Here is a 19,935-nt window from a genome sequence, read left to right on the forward strand (position 1 = left end):
AACATACAGTCTGTCAGTTCTGATAATGGAGTGGCTTTCCCTTTGGGGAGGGTTGGTGACACTAACCAAGAGATAGCTCTGGGATATGTGTTGCCAGATGGTATTCACTATGTTATTTGCACCACAGTTTTTTATACAAAGCCAATTAGTTAGTGGGAAGTATATAGATGGTTATAAGCCTCAGTGATGGGTTAGAAATGCTGTTGTTCTATTATTGTTATGCATAAATCTTGGGCAAATTTTTTCCCTTGGGCCTTATTACATTTTAGGCATACTCTGAAACTTTATTCTCTTTCTTATCCCCAGACTTCTCTAGAAAAACAGATGATATGTTAAAACTATACATGCCATTCATGATCTTACCTGTTGGTTGTCAAGATTCATCAATACCAGGCTGCATGTTGAGATGGTCAGTTTTATATTCATTCCCGAAAACTGAAGATTACTTTTGCCAAGGACTGTTGATAGGCACTTAACTGGAGGCTTTAAAAATAAATTCAAAAAAACACTGTTATGAGTTTTGCTACAGGAATGTTAATGTTTTTTAAATGTTAAAAAAGGGTTAAAGCCCATAGTCTTCCTTTCTATTTTACTTAAATCAAATGAGATGCAATGATTTTTTTGTTTAATAAGAAAACTTTAAAATAATTTTAACACAGCAAATTCTTCAGTAAGTGGTAACATTTGGGCCCTCAGCTTTTCTCATACACTTCCTATTCTGTAAGTGCTGGGAGTGGGGAAATGCTTCATGTAAACAAATTCCTGTGAAAACGGAAAAAGTTGATAATCCACTGAAGTCAATACCACTGAAGGCTTTGGTGAGCAATTTCCAACCAAGTAATTGCTTCCTTCCCTGAAGCCATCCCTGTTCCTCCCTCACCTTTTCCTCCCTAGAGTTAAAAAGTCCCTCTACCAGTCCAATCTTTACCTTCAGACAACCACAATGCCTGAAATTCTATCAGCAGCTACTCTTCAAGGTTAAATAATTATTTTTGGAAGGTCTCTCCCTATTGCTAAATTGAACAAAGATTACTAGGGAAAGGTTAGCCCATTCCACACTAGCTCATTACTAAAGATGGCTTACCAAAATTTACTAATAGAAATTTAGAGGAAGATTCTGGGGAAAGGGACATGTTTTGATAAAAGTTGAAATTCTGGACTAAGCATTTCTCAAGAAGTAGGGTCTGGGTTAGGTGAAGAATCACAAACATAAGGGGTGCCCAAGACTTAAAAAGCGCTGGGGTCATAAGTGGGGGAAAAGTACCATCAGAGGATTGAAAATTCGGACTTTTTCTCAGGCAGACTGAAGTGTCACTTAACAGCTGAATGTTCTCAGACAAAGAACATTCCTAAGACTCAATATCCTTTCATGTAAAAAGGGGAAAAAACAGTAGCCACTTCACAAGGGCTGTTACTAAAAGTAAATTAGATAATTGGAGATCATTTAGCCCAGTATTTGGCTACATGAGACTTGTTATTATCAATATTATTATTATTATTATTATTTTGGTCCTTTTCAACACTAAGATTCTAAAAGACGGTTTGAGAGATTATTTATTTGTTTATGTATTTATTTTAGAGACAGGGTCTCACTCTGTCACCCAGGCTGGAGTGCAGTGGTGCAATCACAGCTCACGGTAACCTCAAACTCCAGGCTCAAGTAATCTTCCTATCTCAGCCTACCAAGTAGCTGGAACTACAGGCGCTCACTACTATGCCTGGATAATTTTTCTTGTTTTGTTTGTGGTGTCTGGGTCTTGCTACATTGCACAGGCTGGTCTGCAACTCCTGGCCTTAAGCAATCATCCCACCTCATCCTCACAAAATGCTGGGGTTATAGGTGTGAGCCATTGTGCCCTGCTGAGAGATTTAAATACTGTGGTGGATGGGTGTGGCATGGATTAGATCTTGAAATCCTCTACTGGAAAGTAGACCAGTTGAGGATGGAAAATAAATGATTCCTCAGCATATGAATTAATACTTTGAGGCAACTGATGCAAATATAATTTGTTTCGTTCATACTTTGGCTTATTTATACATGTATTACTCTCCTTCGATTCATTTAACACCAAACTGTTAAAAATACATTATTAAAATTGAATGTATGGTTTTATTTTCAATGGCAAGTACAACCTAGTACAAACAATACATCTAAGGAACCTCAAACATTGTAGGTGTCACCTGTCATGAGGTTGACTCTTCGTCTACTTTCTCTGCTCTTCACATGATTCTTGGCAAGACAAGCCACACAATTCAGGAGTTTTGTATTCTCCACAGTGACTGTGTTATTAAACACAGCAAGTCATTCATTTATTTTCTAGAGTTTCTTTTCCATGCTGGTTTTAAAAAAATTATTATTAAATACCAATTAAATAATTAAACTATCAAATTGAAAAGAACTTTGTCATTGTGAAGAACTCTTGCATATATCACCTTCATTTTGTCCTCACAATAACCTTAATCTCTGAGAAACGCCCTAACAGTATTTACTGTTTAGGATAAAGTCTTTCATTCCATTATTATGAATGACCTAAAATTTAAAGGACCCAGAGAATAGAAATCACAGCACAGTGGAAATCTCACAGGACTGGCTGTGAGGCAACTTGTGTTCAAGTCCCAGGTGGGTCTAATCAGTGTGTGTGTGGCGGGGGAACCTTAGGAAACGCCTAGAGGCCCTCTCGGTGTCTTTATTTACAAAAAAGGAATAGTAACATCACTTCCACCCTTCCACCTCCAGCCATGAGAGATTGTGGAAGAATTCAGGAATAAAGTGTATGGAAATGCATAGTATACAGTGTAGTGCTAACAAACTGTAATGATTACGATTACTACTTTTTAAATGACTTATGCTACAGGATTTCTCCTTTGAGGAAGAGGGAGGGGAGGAGCCACAGGCCCTGGCCTTTGGGAAAGGTCATGACAGGTGTGGTAGAGGAAGGTCACAGAAAGAAGAGATTGAGGATGGGATACTTCCAACTTTTACTAAAGAGTGGAGGCAGGCAGCAGAGAGGTGAGTATCCACATGTTACAAATGAGAACACTCTTAGATAGCTAGACATTAATCGGCCAGAGCTGAGTCTAATTTATTGGTACTGACATGCCAGAATGGCTCTTCTGACTGCATACCACAGTCTCTGGGGAACCTCCAGTTTTTTTGGTTATTCATTAACTTTTAGACTTCAAAACTCACGGGATATAGCACAATCCTAAGCACTCCAAACTGCCTACAATGCAACAGCCCACAGGCCTACTAGAATCACGTGGATGTCCTGATCATATTCAACTGGCCTTAGTTTTTGGCTCCTTTACCCCAAGGGAGATGCTAGGCAGAGAGACAGATAACATCTGGTTAAGAGTGTGGACCCCAGAGCCAGACTGCCTGGGTGTGGCCTGGCTCCTCCTCACACTGACTGGTCACTGGGCAAGTTAACCCTTCAGGAACTCGGCTTTCTCATCTGTGAAACAGGAGCAGATAGAAAGACCAGCGTCTAGGATTTTTGCCATGATTAACAAAGTACAAAAACAACAAAGTACAAAGTACCAAAATTTGTGGGATACAGTGAATGCTAAGAGGGACATTTATAGCTTTACATTAAAAAAGGAGAAAAATATGAAATGCAAAACCTAACTCTAGGAAATAGAAAAAGAACACACCTAAACCCAAAGCTAGAAGGAAGGAAATAATAAAGATTAGAGCAGACATAAAGAAAAAGAGAATAGTAAAACAATAGAGAAAGTCAATTAAACCAAAAGTTGATTCTTCAAAAAGATTAATAAAACTAACAAACCTTTAGCTGGACTGAGAAAAAAGAAAAGAGAGAGAGAGAGAGAAGACTAACATTACCAAAGCCAGACATGAAAATGGGGACATTTTTTCTGTTTTTCTTTACAAGGGTACTTTCTGGATCTATGATAGCCAGGTTTGTTTTGTTTTATTTGGGGGTGTGGAATCCCCATTCCTGAAATGAGAAATCTTAAATGAATGAGCCTGTTTGTTGAGAACATTCTGTTGAAGTGTCCATTCACAGAGATTACGGGAAGGAAGAGGCTAGAGGCTGCTTTGGAGTCATGGGTTCTGCCAAAGAACCTTGTAATTGGATGTCCGTAATAGAATTCAATGGCCATTTTTCAGAATTTTCCATACCATGTGGCTCCTCTGAGTCACTCTGGTGACACTGGGCTCAGCTCTATATAAATGATGAAGAATGATGACCAAAAAATGAGGCAGGGTGGTATAGAATTAGAGGACTAATGTGGGGCTCTGACGACCTGGCCTACAGCTGGCTCTCATATCAAAGCAAATACCATTTCTTCCCTTGGACTCAGTTTAGCAGCTGGCAAATGAGAGGGTTGGACCAGAAGATCTCTAAAATTCCCTTCCTTTTTAAATGGTCTACATTTCTGTGATGTATATAGGTATTTTAAGAGCCTTTGCACCCCTGCTTTGTACTTTTTAAGAGCCTTTAGGTGCAAAGGTTCTTAAAACATTCCACGGTTAATAGCTTAATAGCAATAACACCAGCTACCATTAATGTAGAAAGCTTAATATATGCCAGACACTGTTATTCAGTTTGTAGACATCACTTCATTTAATTCTCACATAACTCTATAAGGTAAGTGCTGCTTTCTCCCACTTTACAGATGAAAAAACCAAGGATTTGAAAGGTGAAGTGACTTGTCCAAGATCACACTGTTAGGAGGTGGCAGGGGCAGTATTTCAATCCTACTCTATCCAACATCCCAACTTTAGTTTCTTTCAGTATGGAAAGCTTCTCTTCTCATGTGTTACTACCTCACCTAACGTTACACTATCCATGCTTACATTTGAAAATAGACTAGGAAATCTAAAAAGTCTAAAATGTTAAAATGTGCAATACATACATTGTAAAATATTGAAATTGGAAGACATCAAACAAGTCATCTGGTTCCATTCTCTAACTTGATAGGAATAAGAACAGAGATTCAGAAAGATGAAGTATGGTGCTCAAACGTAAAAGGAGAGCTAGTCCTGGCACCTGCTGCTTCTGACCCGAAGCCCAGGCACTTTCTCCACCTGCCATTGAAGCATCACCAAGTCAGACAGTGTCAGGGAACTCAGAGAAATTTGAGGGACAAAAGCAACTTTGTGTGCAGCCTAGAGATCATCTAATAAAGCCCAGGCTGGACTCAGGGTCATATGGTGGCATAAACCCACAATTATTTTGATACTATCTTTGCTATAGTTAGGGAAACGTAAAACAAGAAAGCCATGTCAATATTTACCTTTCTCTTTTTAATGGCTCCGTTTGCCCCAGGGACGGCTTCACACAGGCGACTTATTGCTTCCCTACAGAACAGAAACCATAAAAAGGCTTAGCATACTATGTACACACAACAAGTGTTCAAGAAATGTTAGAAATTCCCACGCCCAGAATGTGTGCACACATAATGGTGAGTCTTACATAACCTGCCAGCCCCACAGGAGAAAACAATCCTTCTGCAGCTCAAACCCAGGAAAACTCAGCAACATGCTAATACTGAAAAACTGCTACACAATGCGTAGTCCTACTATTCACTTTATTTCTCATCTTCCTTGGATTTTCAGATTTGACCTTTTTGTTGTGTTGTGATTTTTTTTTTTTTTTTTTTTTTGTTAGAGACAGAGTTTCACTTTATGGCCCTCGGTAGAGTGCCGTGGCCTCACACAGCTCACAGCAATCTCCAACTCCTGGGCTTAAGCGATTCTCTTGCCTCAGCCTCCCGAGTAGCTGGGACTACAGGCGCCCACCACAATGCCCGGCTATTTTTTGGTTGCAGTTTGGCTGGGGCTGGGGCTGGGCCTGAACCCACCACCCTCGGTATATGGGGCCGGCGCCCTACGGACTGAGCCACAGGCGCCGCCCCTGTGTTGTGATATTTAAGCAGAAAGGAGGGGGCAGACTTTTTTGTTGTCTGGTAATGTTTCTCGGTTTTACCTTTAGCAACATCCTCTCTGCAGTGTTATGAATAAAATGCTTCATAGTATCTCAGCACTAAAGACAATTAAATACAAAAGAACTTGACACTGGAGGAAGTTTAAAAGGATGGGGAGAACATTGAACTTCCAGGTAATCTCCAATGGAGCCTTATTGACTAAGTTACTGCTACAAGCCATTGAGCTTTCATGTAATTTCACAGAAGAAAAGAAAATCAATATCAAATTTCCTCCTTTACTTATTTTTCTGCTCTTACTATATATCGCGCTTCCTGAGAGAAAGGCACCACTAAAATAAGCAGTTGCTCCTTAATGGAAGTGGTGAAGGAACCGGCGCCCTCCTCTCCAGAAATGCAGTTATAACTAAAAGCTTTTGTCTCTGGGACTCTCAGCATTCATAACAGCCCAAGCTTTCACTCTGTGTAATCTGAACCTGAGCCTTGTGCTTTTCAACACATATTAAACTTTTCACAAGGCAAATGGAAATCTCCAAGCTCCTTCTCAGATCCCCCAGAGATCCTTGTTTAAATTAATAACTAGATTTCCATGCACACACAAACACACACAATGCAACACTGTATTATAGCTTTATATATACATGTATTTTATTTGTATTATTTTCTATGAGATTTTTTCTTAATTCCTGATAGAATGGAGCAGTCAGAGAGAGGAATGAAGACCCATTTAAAAAAATCTATAGCTAGGGGCGGCGCCTGTGGCTCAGTGGGTAAGGCACCGGCCCCATATACCGAGGGTGGCGGGTTCAAACCCGCCGCTGGCTGAACTGCAACCAAAAAATAGCTGGGCGTTGTGGCGGGCGCCTGTAGTCCCAGCTACTCGGGAGGCTGAGGCAAGAGAATCGCTGAAGCCCAGGAGTTGGAGGTTGCTGTGAGCTGTGTGATGCCACGGCACTCTACCAAGGGCCTTAAAGTGAGACTCTGTCTCTACCAAAAAAAAAAAAAAAAATCTATAGCTAGGATATCTTGCAATGCACAGCAATGTTTTCCTAAAGACACTTTGGGAAGATAAGCAGAATTCCCAAAGATTCTAGGCCACATTTGGGACTTACAAATGTTTGAGGTGAGATCCTTTGTTTGCCTGTGTAAATGAAACTCTTCTCCAAAGCATTACCTTCTTGGATTAATTACCTGCAACCAAAGAACAGGATGGATCTTCGGTTTAATAATGCTTCTCAGGATTTCATATTTATTGTTTCTCTAGGATTCCAACCTTTGTTCTTTGGAGTGAAATAAAACGATAACACAGAGGGTTGGATGCTCTTGTTTTTTTTGTTGATTGATGTTTTGAATCATCTTAATGATTATTCAATAATTGTTAAGATGCATATAATTAATTCAAATTGGCCTCTGATGCTATCAAAATAACTAGTCCAGGCACCTCAGTGTTTTGACAGAATTTAATACGGAGGTATTATTAAAAAAAAGGTAGATCCTTCACTCCAGGAGAGCCCTCTGAGTGTTTTAGTCTAAAAAGCTTCCTTGAAATGGTTTGAAATAAAAGTAGAAACAAAGATGGGCACTGGTGAGTATAATAACAATTATTATTAGAATTTTTTAATTGTTTTTTTTATATAGCACCTTGTTATTTTTACAAAGTGCTTTCCCAGGCATTGTTTGCTTAATTTTCACGCCCATTATCAATGACTACTAACAAAAAGTAACATAATGAACTTAAATAGAAGGGAATACTTCAGAGCATGAAAACCTCTCAGAAAGGTTTTAAAAAGATGAACTTTCCTGGCAGAGTTGGGATCGGAAATCCCAGACAGCAGAGAGAACACAGGCAAAGATACCAAAGCAAAAAGTATCATGTCATGAGGGGCAAAAAGTTATAAGTGCTTTGATATTGTTGGGGCATGAAGTGGAGCAGAGCAAGAGTAAGTTCAGAGATGAGATTAGAGCCTAAAAACTTTCTCTCCCTTCTTTATATCTATCTTTTTTGTTGTTGTTAAATCATAGCTATGTACATTAGTGCAATCAAGGGTTGCACTATGTACAATGTGCTGGTTTCATATACAATCTGAAGTACTCTCATCAAACTGTTCAATGTACCCTTCATGGCATTTTCTTAGTTATTGTATGTAGACATTTGTGTTCTGCCTTTAGTAAGTTTCGCCTGTACCCATTCTAAGATGCACTGTAGGTGTGGCCCCACCCAGTATCCTCCCTCCACCCTAACCCCCCCCTTCCCCTTCCTTGGCCCTTTCCCCATATTCTTGTGCTATAGTTGGGTTATAGCCTTCATGTGAAAGCTATAAATTAGCTTCATAGTAGGGCTGAGTACATTGGATACTTTTTCTTCCATTCCTGAGATACTTTGCTAAGAAGAATATGTTCCAGCTCCATCTATGTAAACATGAAAGAGGTAAAGTCTCCATCTTTCTTTAAGGTTGCATAATATTCCATGGTATACATGTACCACGATTTGCTAGTCCATTCGTGGGTCGATGGGCACTTGGGCTTCTTCCATGACTTAGCAATTGTGAATTGGGCTGCAATAAACATTCTGGTACAGATGTCTTTGTTATATTGTGATTTTTGGTCTTCTGGGTATATACCTAGTAAAGGAATTATAGAATCGAATGGCAGGTCTATTTTTAGGTCCCTAAGTATTCTCCAAACATCCTTCCAGAAGGAACGTATTAGTGTGCATTCCCACCAGCACTCCTCCATCTTTATAACCACTAAATCCAGATTTAATTTTCAGTTTTTTTGGTAGATACACCTATTTCTATTCCCAAAAGTTTCCTAGAGAAAAACAATCTTGACCAGGTTTAGCACTGCTTTCACATTCAGAATCCCTGCTTTTAGGATGACACAACTTGCTATGGAAGAAGCCCACGTTTTAATGAAAGAGCAGCTCCTCTTCTTGAGCACTCTATGGTCAGACCCAGAAGTATCCATCTTGGGTATGTCATTTCATTTAGTCATAACAATGTCATTTCAAGGTAGTGTTTTATCCCTATTTAACAAATGAGAAAACTAAAGGTCAAAGAATTTAAATAACTGCCTCCAAATAAGTCAGTTGATAGTGGGAGACACACAATGCAAATCCAGTTCTGACTTCAAAACACATAAGCTCCAGGGAGAAATAATTTTGCCTGGTGGATGTAAAGTAGGGTGTCCTGGGATCTAGGGACCAGCAGTACACATAGGCTGTCCTTCCCTTGCTCTCTCCCCCATCACAATGAGGGTGCGTCCCTGTCTATGACAAAGGTATCTTGCTCTGTAAGCCTATATCTTGCTTTCACTCTGTAAACCTATCTTTCTCTTCCTCAATAAACTTTGTTTCACGTTTGCCTTACCTTCAGGTGTCTGGTCATTTGTCGACCTAGAGCACTCTAAGAATGAAGGACCCAGACAGTGGCACTAAACCCAGACATTTTAGTAGACAGGCAGCCACCTTGAAACTAAGTTGTGTATAAAATACAAAAGTTCGGCTTTACTTGCTAAAACTTTACTCGCTCTTTTCAATTATTTTGGTGACTACTTTGAACCACAAGCACTCTGCTCTAACCCTTACATCACCATGGCTGGGGTCAACAACCAAAGGAAAGGGCAAAGTGGCAGGGTCAGCTCTGGGGGGGCTCACTTGGTCCCCTTCCCATCCCTTTGCTTTCAATACCTTTGCTGTTACCCAAAGCCTGGCAATATGCCTACAGGGACAAGCTTGCATGTGTGTGCCCTCACTCACCCAGAGCTTCAAAGTCAGGTGAGGCACCTTAGACTTTACAAAGCCTGAAAATCTCTTGACATCCAAATCTGCTCAAAAGAAAAAAGGGAAAAATTTGTGCTTATGAACTTGCTTTTGGATTTGAGACTTTAAAATGAGCCATGAGTCTTTCTCCAATAAAAACCCTATTTCTACAAGCCTTTCTGTTCAATTTTAGAGGGTCCATCCCCCCACCCCAATCCCCCAGAAAACATTCAGTGGACCTCTTAAGAATCAGAGATCCCAGGTTAAGGATAACCTCTTTAAAATAACCACTTTAAAATAACCTCTCAAATTCTGCTTTCTTTGCTGATATCAGTGTTAGCAAATCTCCCGAAATCTCAGCCAGGGACAACAGATACATGCCTGCATTTTGTTGCTTTTCTTCACAAAGATCTTTTCTTCCCCGACTACTGAGACCAAGAAATTAACTGTAACATTTTCAAGAACAAATAGTACTTTCAGTGCTTTCTGGGAGTCTCAGCCACACCCTCTGGCCTAAAGCAGTTGACTTTACAAATGCTGAGGAAAAACAAAACAGAGTTGAGAGTGAGTTCTCCCATCCTCCCAAGCAGCTGCATTCCTGCAGAACCCTTTTGGAGCTAACTGTCCATGAAGCTTTCTCCAGCTCGCAAACATTTGACAAGTGTCCTCTCTTAGAGGAGCAGAATTTCTGGACTTTAAATGGCTAAAGATTTCCATCCTGGTACTAGAAAGAGGGAGAAACGGACCCAAAGCACCAACAGTGGCCACTTTGTTTATTGTTTCGCCACATGAGAGGGAAGGGGAGAACTGGGCTGATGTAAGAGAAGGAGAATGCAGTTGAAGATTTGCTTTAAAGCATCTAAACCCTGCCTACACCATAAGACCAAAAAAAGATATTTTGTCTGTCTTAACAGAGCCCAAACTAATCATCCAAACAAAGACACCTTTCTTCACTAGCCCTCCCCACCACAGTACTTAAATTATAATTTTTCTGTGGCTTTAACCCTTCAACAGTTAAACTCTGGAGGCCACATTACCTAACTTGAGCTCTCTCTCTCTCTTTAAAATTTGGAAGGCAATATCACAATCTAAAACAAAGGGGAACATTTAATGGGGGAGGGGCTGTGGAGCAGATTTTTTTTTTTCTAGTGAATGTCAAAACGCAGTTCTTCAGTAAATAGGAAAGCCAGCAATGAGCAACATGAAACCAGGCAAAGGGCCCAGTTGGAAGGATTAAAGGCAACGGTCCCCACAAGTCTCCCCAGTCTCAGTCCCCCCAGCACACACACACACACACACACACACACACACACACACACACACACACACACACACAGAGTGAAGGAGTAGTTTCAGTTTTGTCCAGGCAAACAGAATAAGAGAATAAATTTATAAAAAAAAAGAGAGAGAATAAAGAAAGAAAGAAAGAAAGAAAGAAAAGACAATAAATAAAATTGTAATCACAGCAAGAGATTGAGGCTAAACAAATTTATCTGCATTTCCCAAAGGACTTTCATTTACTTTTCTTTTTTTGTTTATTATTTTTATTTTTTTATTGTTAAATCATAGCTGTGTACATTTGTGCAATCAAGGGGTACGATGTGCTGGTTTCATATACAATCTGAAATATTCTCATCAAACTGTTCAACGTAGCCTTCATGGCATTTTCTTAGTTATTGTATGTAGACATTTGTATTCTGCCTTTAGTAAGTTTCGCCTGTACCCATTCTAAGATGCACCGTAGGTGTGACCCCACTCATTACCCTCCCTCTACCTTAACCTCCCCCCTCCCTTCCCCTTCCTTGGCCCTTTCCCCATAGTCTTGTGCTATAGTTGGGTTATAGCCTTCATGTGAAAGCTATAAATTAGCTTCATAGTAGGGGTGAGTACCTTGCATACTTTTTCTTCCATTCCTGACTGCTTAAAGAAATCAGTTAACAAAGTCTAAGGGACAAGCCGAATGTCTCCAATAGCCTTCATATTATGAATGAAGAATCCCATGAGTGATTCAGACTCCACATCAGTGTGGTATTATGTTGTTCCGATTGTGTAGTACCATCTTTTTTGGAAATCTTTGCCTTTGGGACATCAAGGCTCAGTGATCTATGGGTTCAATTTTGTTCAGCTTGGTGAAATTAAAGACATCCAAGAATTTGTGAAAGCCCTCAGACAGGGCACTTTAGAACATGAGCCTGCCTCCATGGTGATAAGCACACAATGAATGCAGTCAATGCCCGTAGACTAGTTGAAAACAGAAAGCTTCAAACTCCCTTTGTGCTATTATCAAGGGGCATCACCCATGCACTCTAGGAGGGTAGACTTGGCTGGTAAAGTATATCCTTTCACTTTAAAAACAGACACCTCAGGTCCCAGGTTGGTCAAATAAAGCCTTTCAGCACTGCCCACAGACTTTACCCCCACCCTGATTTAGCACAACACTCTGTTCACCTGAATTATATTTAAAATCTGATTCTAAAGTACATTTGCTATCCGACCCAGCTCAGCAGTCACAGGACATGAGTTGTTCTGTCTACTCTTGTGATTCTGCCCTTTGGCTGTGATGCAAATGTGGACACATTAATTACACTGGACTGAAGTGAAAGACCATTCTGTCAGAGTATCACATCTCCCCCTCAAGTTTCCATAATTAACAGAAATGAAATGCTGATTTTCTCCTGTCTCCACAATGATTTCCTATAATAGGATCAAGTATCTCAAAATTTAAACACCTACGCCCACACACTGACAGCTTCTAGACTTGGAAAGTAGTTAAAATTTGCAAAAATGACAATAGAGAAACAGAGTTGGTTTCGTACAAAATACACTGGAATTTTTACATCTAAAAGCTTGTCCTTCTTTACTCTGGGATACAATGGGCTTCTTTCAAACAACCCTGCTTTAAACAAAATACTCAAAATATTGTGAAAGTGTGTCTTTGGAATTAAAGAGTATACTGGTACACGATGTGGTCACTTAAGAATAAAAACTCGTTTTCTAAACTTATTTTTAAATTTACTTTTTATTTGTATATATTCATGGGGTACAAGTGCAGTTTTTCTACACTGATATATTGCATTGCAGTGAAGTCATTGAAGCAATGCACACAACGTTGTATCCACCAAGCAACCTCCCCTCATTCTCCCCTTCCCCCTACCTCTCTGAGTCTCTACTGTCTGTCATTCCACACTTTGTTTCCAGGTACATATGTTATTTAGCTCCCACTTATAAGTTAGAACGTGGAGTATTTGTTTTTCCCATGTCTGAGTTCTTTCACTTAAAAAAATGGCCTCCAGTTCCCTCCATGTTGCTGTGAAAAACATGATTTCATTGTTTATTATGACTGAATAGTATTCCATTGTGTATAGATACCACAGTTTCTCTATCCAGCCTCTATTGATGGACACTTACATTGATTTTGTACCTTTGCTATTATGAATAGTATGGTGATAAATATAAGAGTACATGTATCTTTTTTACATATTGATTTCTTTTCCTTGGGGTAAATACCCAGTAATGAGATTGCTGGATCATCTGATAGTTCAATTTTTACTTATTTGAAAAATATCCATACTGTTTTCCATAAAGACTGCACTAATTTACATTCCCACCAACAGTGTAGCAGAGGTCCCTTTTCTATGCATCCTTTCCAATACCTGTTATTTTTTTTTGCATTTTTAGTAACAGCCATTCTGATTGGAATAAGATATCTGATTGTGGTCTTAATTGGCTTTTCTCTAATGATTAGTGATGTTGAACATTTTTTTTCATATGCCTGGTGGTCATTTGTTTGTCTTCTTTTGAAAAATGTCTGTGCACATCCTTAACCCATTTTTTAATGGGATTATTTACTTTTTGTTGTTGAGTTGTTTGAGTTCCTTATAAATTCTGAATATTAGTTCCCAGATGTATGGTTTGCAAATATTTTCTCCCATTCTGCAGGTTGTCTGTTCACTCTGTTGAATACTTCCTTTGCTGTGCAGAAGCTTGGCAGTTTATAAAGTCACATTTGTCTATGTTCTGTTTTTCATTATTGTTGTCTGTGCTGTTGAGGTTTTAGTCACGAATCTTCTGCCTAGACCAAAGTCCAGAAAAGTTTTACCTAACTTTTCTTCTAGTATTTTTATAGTTTCAGCTCTTACATTCAATTCTACAATCCATCTTGAGTTGATTCTTGTATGTGGTGAAAGATAAGGGTCCAGTTTCATTCTTACACATGTGGTAACCCAATTTTCCCAGCACTGTTTTTTGAAATAAATAGTCTTTCCCCCCAGTGTATGTTCTGGTCATTTTTGTTAACTTTGCCAAAGGTGAGTTGGCTGTAAGGATGTGGGTTTATTTCTGGGTTTTCTATTCTGTTTCGCTGATCTAGGTCAGTGATGTGATCTAGGTCTATTTTTATACCAATACCATGTTGTTTTGGTTACTTTAACCCTGGTAGTATAATTTGAACTCAGGCAATGTGGTGCTTCGAAAGCTCGTTTTATTAAAAAACAAAACAGATCAAACATAATTATCCATGCTTTCACCCCATTTTACTCTAATGGTGTGAATCTACTTTCAAAAATTAGTCTTATCTTTGAAGAAGATTTGGTACTTTTAAGATATTTAATACAGTTTGTCATAGAGGTGTCTATAATATTAAGACAGCAATTGATGTAATGCCTATAACTCTGGTTCTTATAAAGGCCACCTGGCATTTATGCTACAGATTTTATCTGGGAAGTCCATTTATGTGTGCCTGTGTGCCCTCCATCCATTCTAGAATGAATGGATAACTGGCCTGGCCAGTTAAGTTCCCCATGGCAAGTAATGGTAGGACAACTTTGTTCCTCACATCTGCCAGTAAGCCATAACCATTTAGGTAAGTGGTTATTAAACTTCCGTGTTCTTAAGAATCTACTGGGTGCTGGTTAAAATGTAGATTTCTAAGGTTGTTCCTAGAGATTTTGATTTTATAAGAATGGGGCAGGTATAGAAATCTGCAGTTTAACAAGCCTCCCCTATGAGAGAGTTCCTGGGTCACACAGCTCATTAAACCTTCTATTTGAATTCATAGCACTGGCTGACTGGTTCTGTGCTCTACAGCTTCAACTCGCTGGGTGCGTTACTGTATGCTAAGGAACAGGCCTCCTGTTCCTCCAGGCTATACTGGCTGTATATTTGATGATACGCCATCTTAGGGAAAATTTGCTTTCAATGTAGTCACTCTAAGTACTGGGATAGACATTTGGTAAAATCTTCTCTTCCCCTCTCTGTCTTTATCCCTACTTCCTCATAGGGAAGGGTTTTAACCAGAGGGCATCTGGAGGCTCTGGACATCTTGCTCACACTACCCCTTGCACACAAAGGTGGTAAGATAGTGGCCTGAATTCTCTTTTCGTCTGGCAAACTGGCAGCAGAGGCCTAGTCCATGTACCCCTCAAAGTACATTCATGCTTTCGGCAGTGATTCCCAGCCTTGGCTGCACATTGGACAAACACTGGGAACATTACCAACTACTGAAGACTGAGTCTCACTCCAGTGATTCTGATTTAATTGGTGTAGGATGGGGACTGGGGATTGGGAGTTTTAAAAGTTTTCCGCTCTGTTTCCAACAGAGCTGAGGTTGAAAATCATTCTATAGCAGCAGTTGGCAAACCTTTTCTGAAAAGGGTCAGATAGGAAATATTTTAGGCTCTGTGGTTGGATGGTCTCTGTCACAACTACTCAACTCTGCTATGGTAGCTTAAAAAGCAGCCATAGATAGTACACAGACGCAGGGTGTGATTCTGTGCCAATAATACATATGGACACTGAAATCTGAATTCCATTCCATACAGTTTTCACATGTCACCAAATGTTCTTTTCTTTTTTTTAATATTTCCCCCAACAATTTTGAAAGATCAAAACCATTCTCACCGGCAAGATGGCAAAATCAAAATCACATAGTAGAAAAAAATAATCAGGTAGTAGGCTGCACTTTGTCTGTAGACTGTGGTCCACTGACCCTTGCTCTAGAACAGGGTGGGGAACATTTTCATGTTGGGAGAGTGCATCAATTTAGCTATAATCAAACAAGGCTGTGTTCAAGAAACTTCAATCAGATACACTTAAAAATGTACATTATTTTGTAAAAATCTGACTGCTGTACTTAGTAATTAAAAAATGAAAACTATTTGTTGATTTTAAAGTTAACTAACCTTTTAATGACTTCGCTGTGTCTGCTTTTTGTTGGAAAACATGTGAGTATTTGGTTGCAGCATGGCGGTCTGCAGTTTCAGTTGATCCTCTAGATGAGTATAAGCCAATTGTGACCTTACGGGCATCTTGATTTGGGTTAGGTAGAATGTAGATTCGCAGCAATACATATTTGAAAAGCAAGAAAACATTTTCAAGCATGTTGCCAAAGGTGTGAATATTCTACTGCATTTTCTACATTTCAGTTGGATCTTCCTTAGCATAAAACAATGACTTTAAAATGTCATCTACTAAGAGCTTGTTCAATTCCATCATAGCTCTTTACATGCCTCACTGATATCAACTAGGCTGAAATACTAATTTGAGTGTGATGTCACGATTGTCAAAGTCAGTGAAACTTTCCTTGTATTCTCCAATTAATAGGTCTAAAACACCTTGTATTCTTCAAATGATTAAAATCCTGCTCATCTATGACCTTTGCTAATTGGGGGAAATGTTCATTCAAAATTTTCATTTGAAGAAGTGTTTTGAAGAAAAAGCTTTTCTTAAAATTCTTGTATTTTTTTTGCCACATGTGATACATAGACTTAGTTTTACCTTGCAAAAAAATATTCGAGGCATTTTGATTTGACATGACATCGCACAGAAATGCTGCATTCCTACAAAAACTTTCTTTCAGTAATTCACATTGCCGAGTTTGTTGTTCAGAAAATGTAACATCTGTTCTTGCAGAGATAAAATTTTGGCTAATACCTGTCCCTACAATAGCCAACGCACCTTGGAATGATATCCACACCAAATACCTCACCATTTAACTTTAGCATGTTATGAAACTGAAGACACCATGTTGCATTTGCACAAATACGGTTAACAATACTTATAACTTGTTGCAGGTATAAAACCTGGGCTGAGTCAGTAGTATTTCCACGTGGACTGAGTAGTATCTCTACATCATTGAAACAAAACATGACTCTGGTCTCCCTATATAAACCCCTCCAGGACAGAGGTACTCATTCCCCCAGTTCCACTGCTAATGGGTCACAACTGAGTTCCTTCCGCAGAAATTGTCCTGTCCTGAGAGGAATTGCCTTGGCCATGCATATGTCCCCCCCAAGGCAGCAGGCATGCCATGACTTGACTGGTTAATATGGGGTTCCAAGTACTGGTCCCCTTACCCCAATATGGGACAATTTGGAAGCAGCAGAACTGCCCATGGGATCTGCAGGGGCCTTCTCTGTGACTCCATCACTGTTCAGCATGTCCCCCTGCCTGGCCCCGAGTCCTTCACTCCCTCGGGTGTTGATCTGGAGAGTCCTCCCAGTTAACCTTCTACACTCAACTCTTCATCTCAGAATCTATTTCTAGATCCAGTCTAGAACCTGTGAACAAGTCACTGGAAGCCTTATGCCACCTCACATTTGCATAGACGCTTAACTAGATAATGGCTTTCCTTTTTAAGAATCTGTGCTGTCACAGACGATGATAAAAAAATCATTTTCAGAGAATTGCTCGTAAGTGACACAGATGATCTGGATCAAAAAGACTCAGCCTCTTATTGTTGAAATATACACTATGTGAAAATACCAATTTCCCAGAATAAGTACAGCACCATAGCTACAACTCAATCACACGTCATTATTAAAGGGGACAGAGCTGTGCACTTATTCTAGGAGGCATTTCTCAGCTTTCCTAGGGAGAATACCAACAGGAAACGGAACAAATCTGCCTGGCAGGTAGACAAATGAAACAATTGCTGCATTTCTTGTGGCCATGAAGATCTCTTTTCATCAGTGAAAGGGCTTTTTCTAGACAAGATTACTTTTTAATGAAGTTTGGGTGCCTCCCCTCTAGCTCACTCGAAAAGGAGCTGTATCATTCATTTTTCTGGCTACTTAGGATGTAGCAGAATTAAAACCCACTGCTCTAGCATTCCCCAATATTCCCATTTTCCTTTCTTAAAAACAAACACAAAACTATAAAAGTTTCTGGATGCTTTTTGGGTTTTCTGGGGGGGGGGAGTCACTTGCTGAAAAATAAAGGGTTTTCATGTGATCCTTGGTCCAACTGGAGACCTCATTTTGAAATCACTGGATAGGCTTCCCTTGCACCTGTGGGTGTCAAAGTGTGGTCCCAAAACTAGCAGCATCAGCATCACCTGGGAACTTATTACACATGCAAATTCTTTTTTTGTTTGTTTTGAGACAGAATCTCACTCTGTTGCCCCAGGCTAGAGTTCTATGGCCATTAGCCTAGCTCACAGCAACCTCAAACTCCTGGGCTCAAATCATCCTCCTGCCTCAGCCTCCTGAGTAGGTGTGACTATGTGCTCCCACCATGACACCAGCTATTTTTTTTTCTATGTTTAGTAGAGGCAGAGTCTCACTTTTACTCACACTGGTCTCAGACCCCTGAGCACAAGGGATCCATCCTTCTGCCTTGGCCTCCCAAAGTGCTAGGATTACCGGGTGAGCCACTTGAGCCTGGCCAACATGCAAATTCTTGATTCCCAAACTCTGGGAGAGGGCTCCAACATTCTTTGTTTTTGTTTGGTTCTTTTTTTAAAGGTGGAATCTCACTATGTTGCCCATTCTGAAACACAGTGGCTATTCACACATGTGGTCATGGCACACTGCAGCCTCAAACCCCTGGGCTCAAGCAGTCATCCCTCCTCAGGTTCCCAAGTCACTAGAATGACAAGCAAGCACCACTGCTCCTGACCAACACATGTTTTAAAAGCCCTTGCATACTAACGTTTGAGAACTACTGTCTTAATATTTTTTTCTTCCTAATAGAAATCAGAAAAGGACATGAAAGTGTCCACTCCAACAGATTTATGAGTGTCTTCATGACATTCTTCCAGCGAGAACTCACAAACAAGAAACCTGGCCTCTTAAACCCAAGCCAAATTCCAACATAAGGATTAAACAGTTCCTTAACCTGTCACTTCTGCCTTTCAGCATTTTCTCAAGATTTTTTCCTTAAAATTCTCTGACTTTGATGCATGATGCACAAGAGACAGGTAGATCTGGTTTCCAGTCTCCCCACTATTGCTTGAATTGCTTAATTTCTCTAAATTTCAGTAATCTCTTGCATAAAAGAGGATTGATAGTATTATCTATTTTATAAAAGTTCAATTTTGGATGATGACAATGTTGATAATAGTAGCCATTAGTTAATAATAAAATGCTCTGTCGATTGCTTCCTAATATTTGAAAACTATGTTTGATCCATTTCACTAGAAAGTAGTTGAAGTTCAGCCGGTTCCATGTGATTGAGAAATCCTTTTCTTCATTCAGGGGTCCTCAAACTTTTTAAACAGGGGGCCAGTTCACTGTCCCTCAGACCATTGGAGGGCCGGACTATAGTTTAAAAAAAAAAACTATGAACAAATTCCTATGCACACTGCACATATCTTATTTTGAAGTAAAAAAACAAAACAGGAACAAATACAGGCCTGCGGGCTGCAGTTTAAGGACGCCTGACAACTTCTTGGATCTCAAGGCTGTTCTGAACCAAACTGAAGTCTTTGGTAAATTTGGTGAGTTTAATTTTACTCTTTTCTTCAAAAATATACCTTGATGATGTGTATATGCCAAACACTACTGTGGAGCCAGGGATTTGACCCAATGGTCTAAGAGCGTCCTAATTTGGCCTAGTACAGGGTGTCAGATCCTATGTTTTAGATCAGGCGTCCTCAAACTGTGGCCCGCGGGCCACATGAAGAGGTGTGAATTGTATTTGTTCCCATTCTGTTTTTTATTTCAAAATAAGATATGTGCAGTGTGCATAGGAATTTGTTCATAGTTTTTTTTTTTTTTAAATTATAGTCCGGCCCTCCCACAGTCTGAGGAACAGTGAATTGGCCCCCTGTTTAAAAAGTTTAAGGACGCCTGTTTTAGATTCTATAAGATTTTTCTGACTTTTCTGCTTTTTGCTGACAAGGAGTGACAGTGGTGCCTTCAAGACCTCCGGATCATCTCAAGATCTGTGATCTAGGCCTCAGAAGCTGAGAAACCTCTCCAATATTCAGTAAATATTTATCAACCCAATTATGTCCCAGATATTGTGGCTCTGAAACCGACTAGCCC

The 19,935-nt window shown here is 39.7% G+C and overlaps 1 protein-coding gene across 1 annotated transcript in view; it reads right to left on the reverse strand.

Annotated features, from left to right (window-relative positions):
• Positions 1 to 19,935, reverse strand: part of SHC4 (SHC adaptor protein 4) — a 118,631-nt gene that overhangs the window by 54,636 nt on the left and 44,060 nt on the right. The window contains exons 3-4 of the mRNA XM_053594039.1: positions 5,263 to 5,326; positions 364 to 483 (exon numbers count right to left, since the gene is read on the reverse strand). Of these exons, the coding sequence (XP_053450014.1) occupies positions 364 to 483; positions 5,263 to 5,326 (184 nt within the window). The remainder of the gene's footprint in view (positions 1 to 363; positions 484 to 5,262; positions 5,327 to 19,935) is intronic.

The sequence above is a fragment of the Nycticebus coucang genome, chromosome 6 (genome assembly GCF_027406575.1).
Source record: "Nycticebus coucang isolate mNycCou1 chromosome 6, mNycCou1.pri, whole genome shotgun sequence".
Classification (NCBI taxonomy): Eukaryota; Metazoa; Chordata; class Mammalia; order Primates; family Lorisidae; genus Nycticebus; species Nycticebus coucang.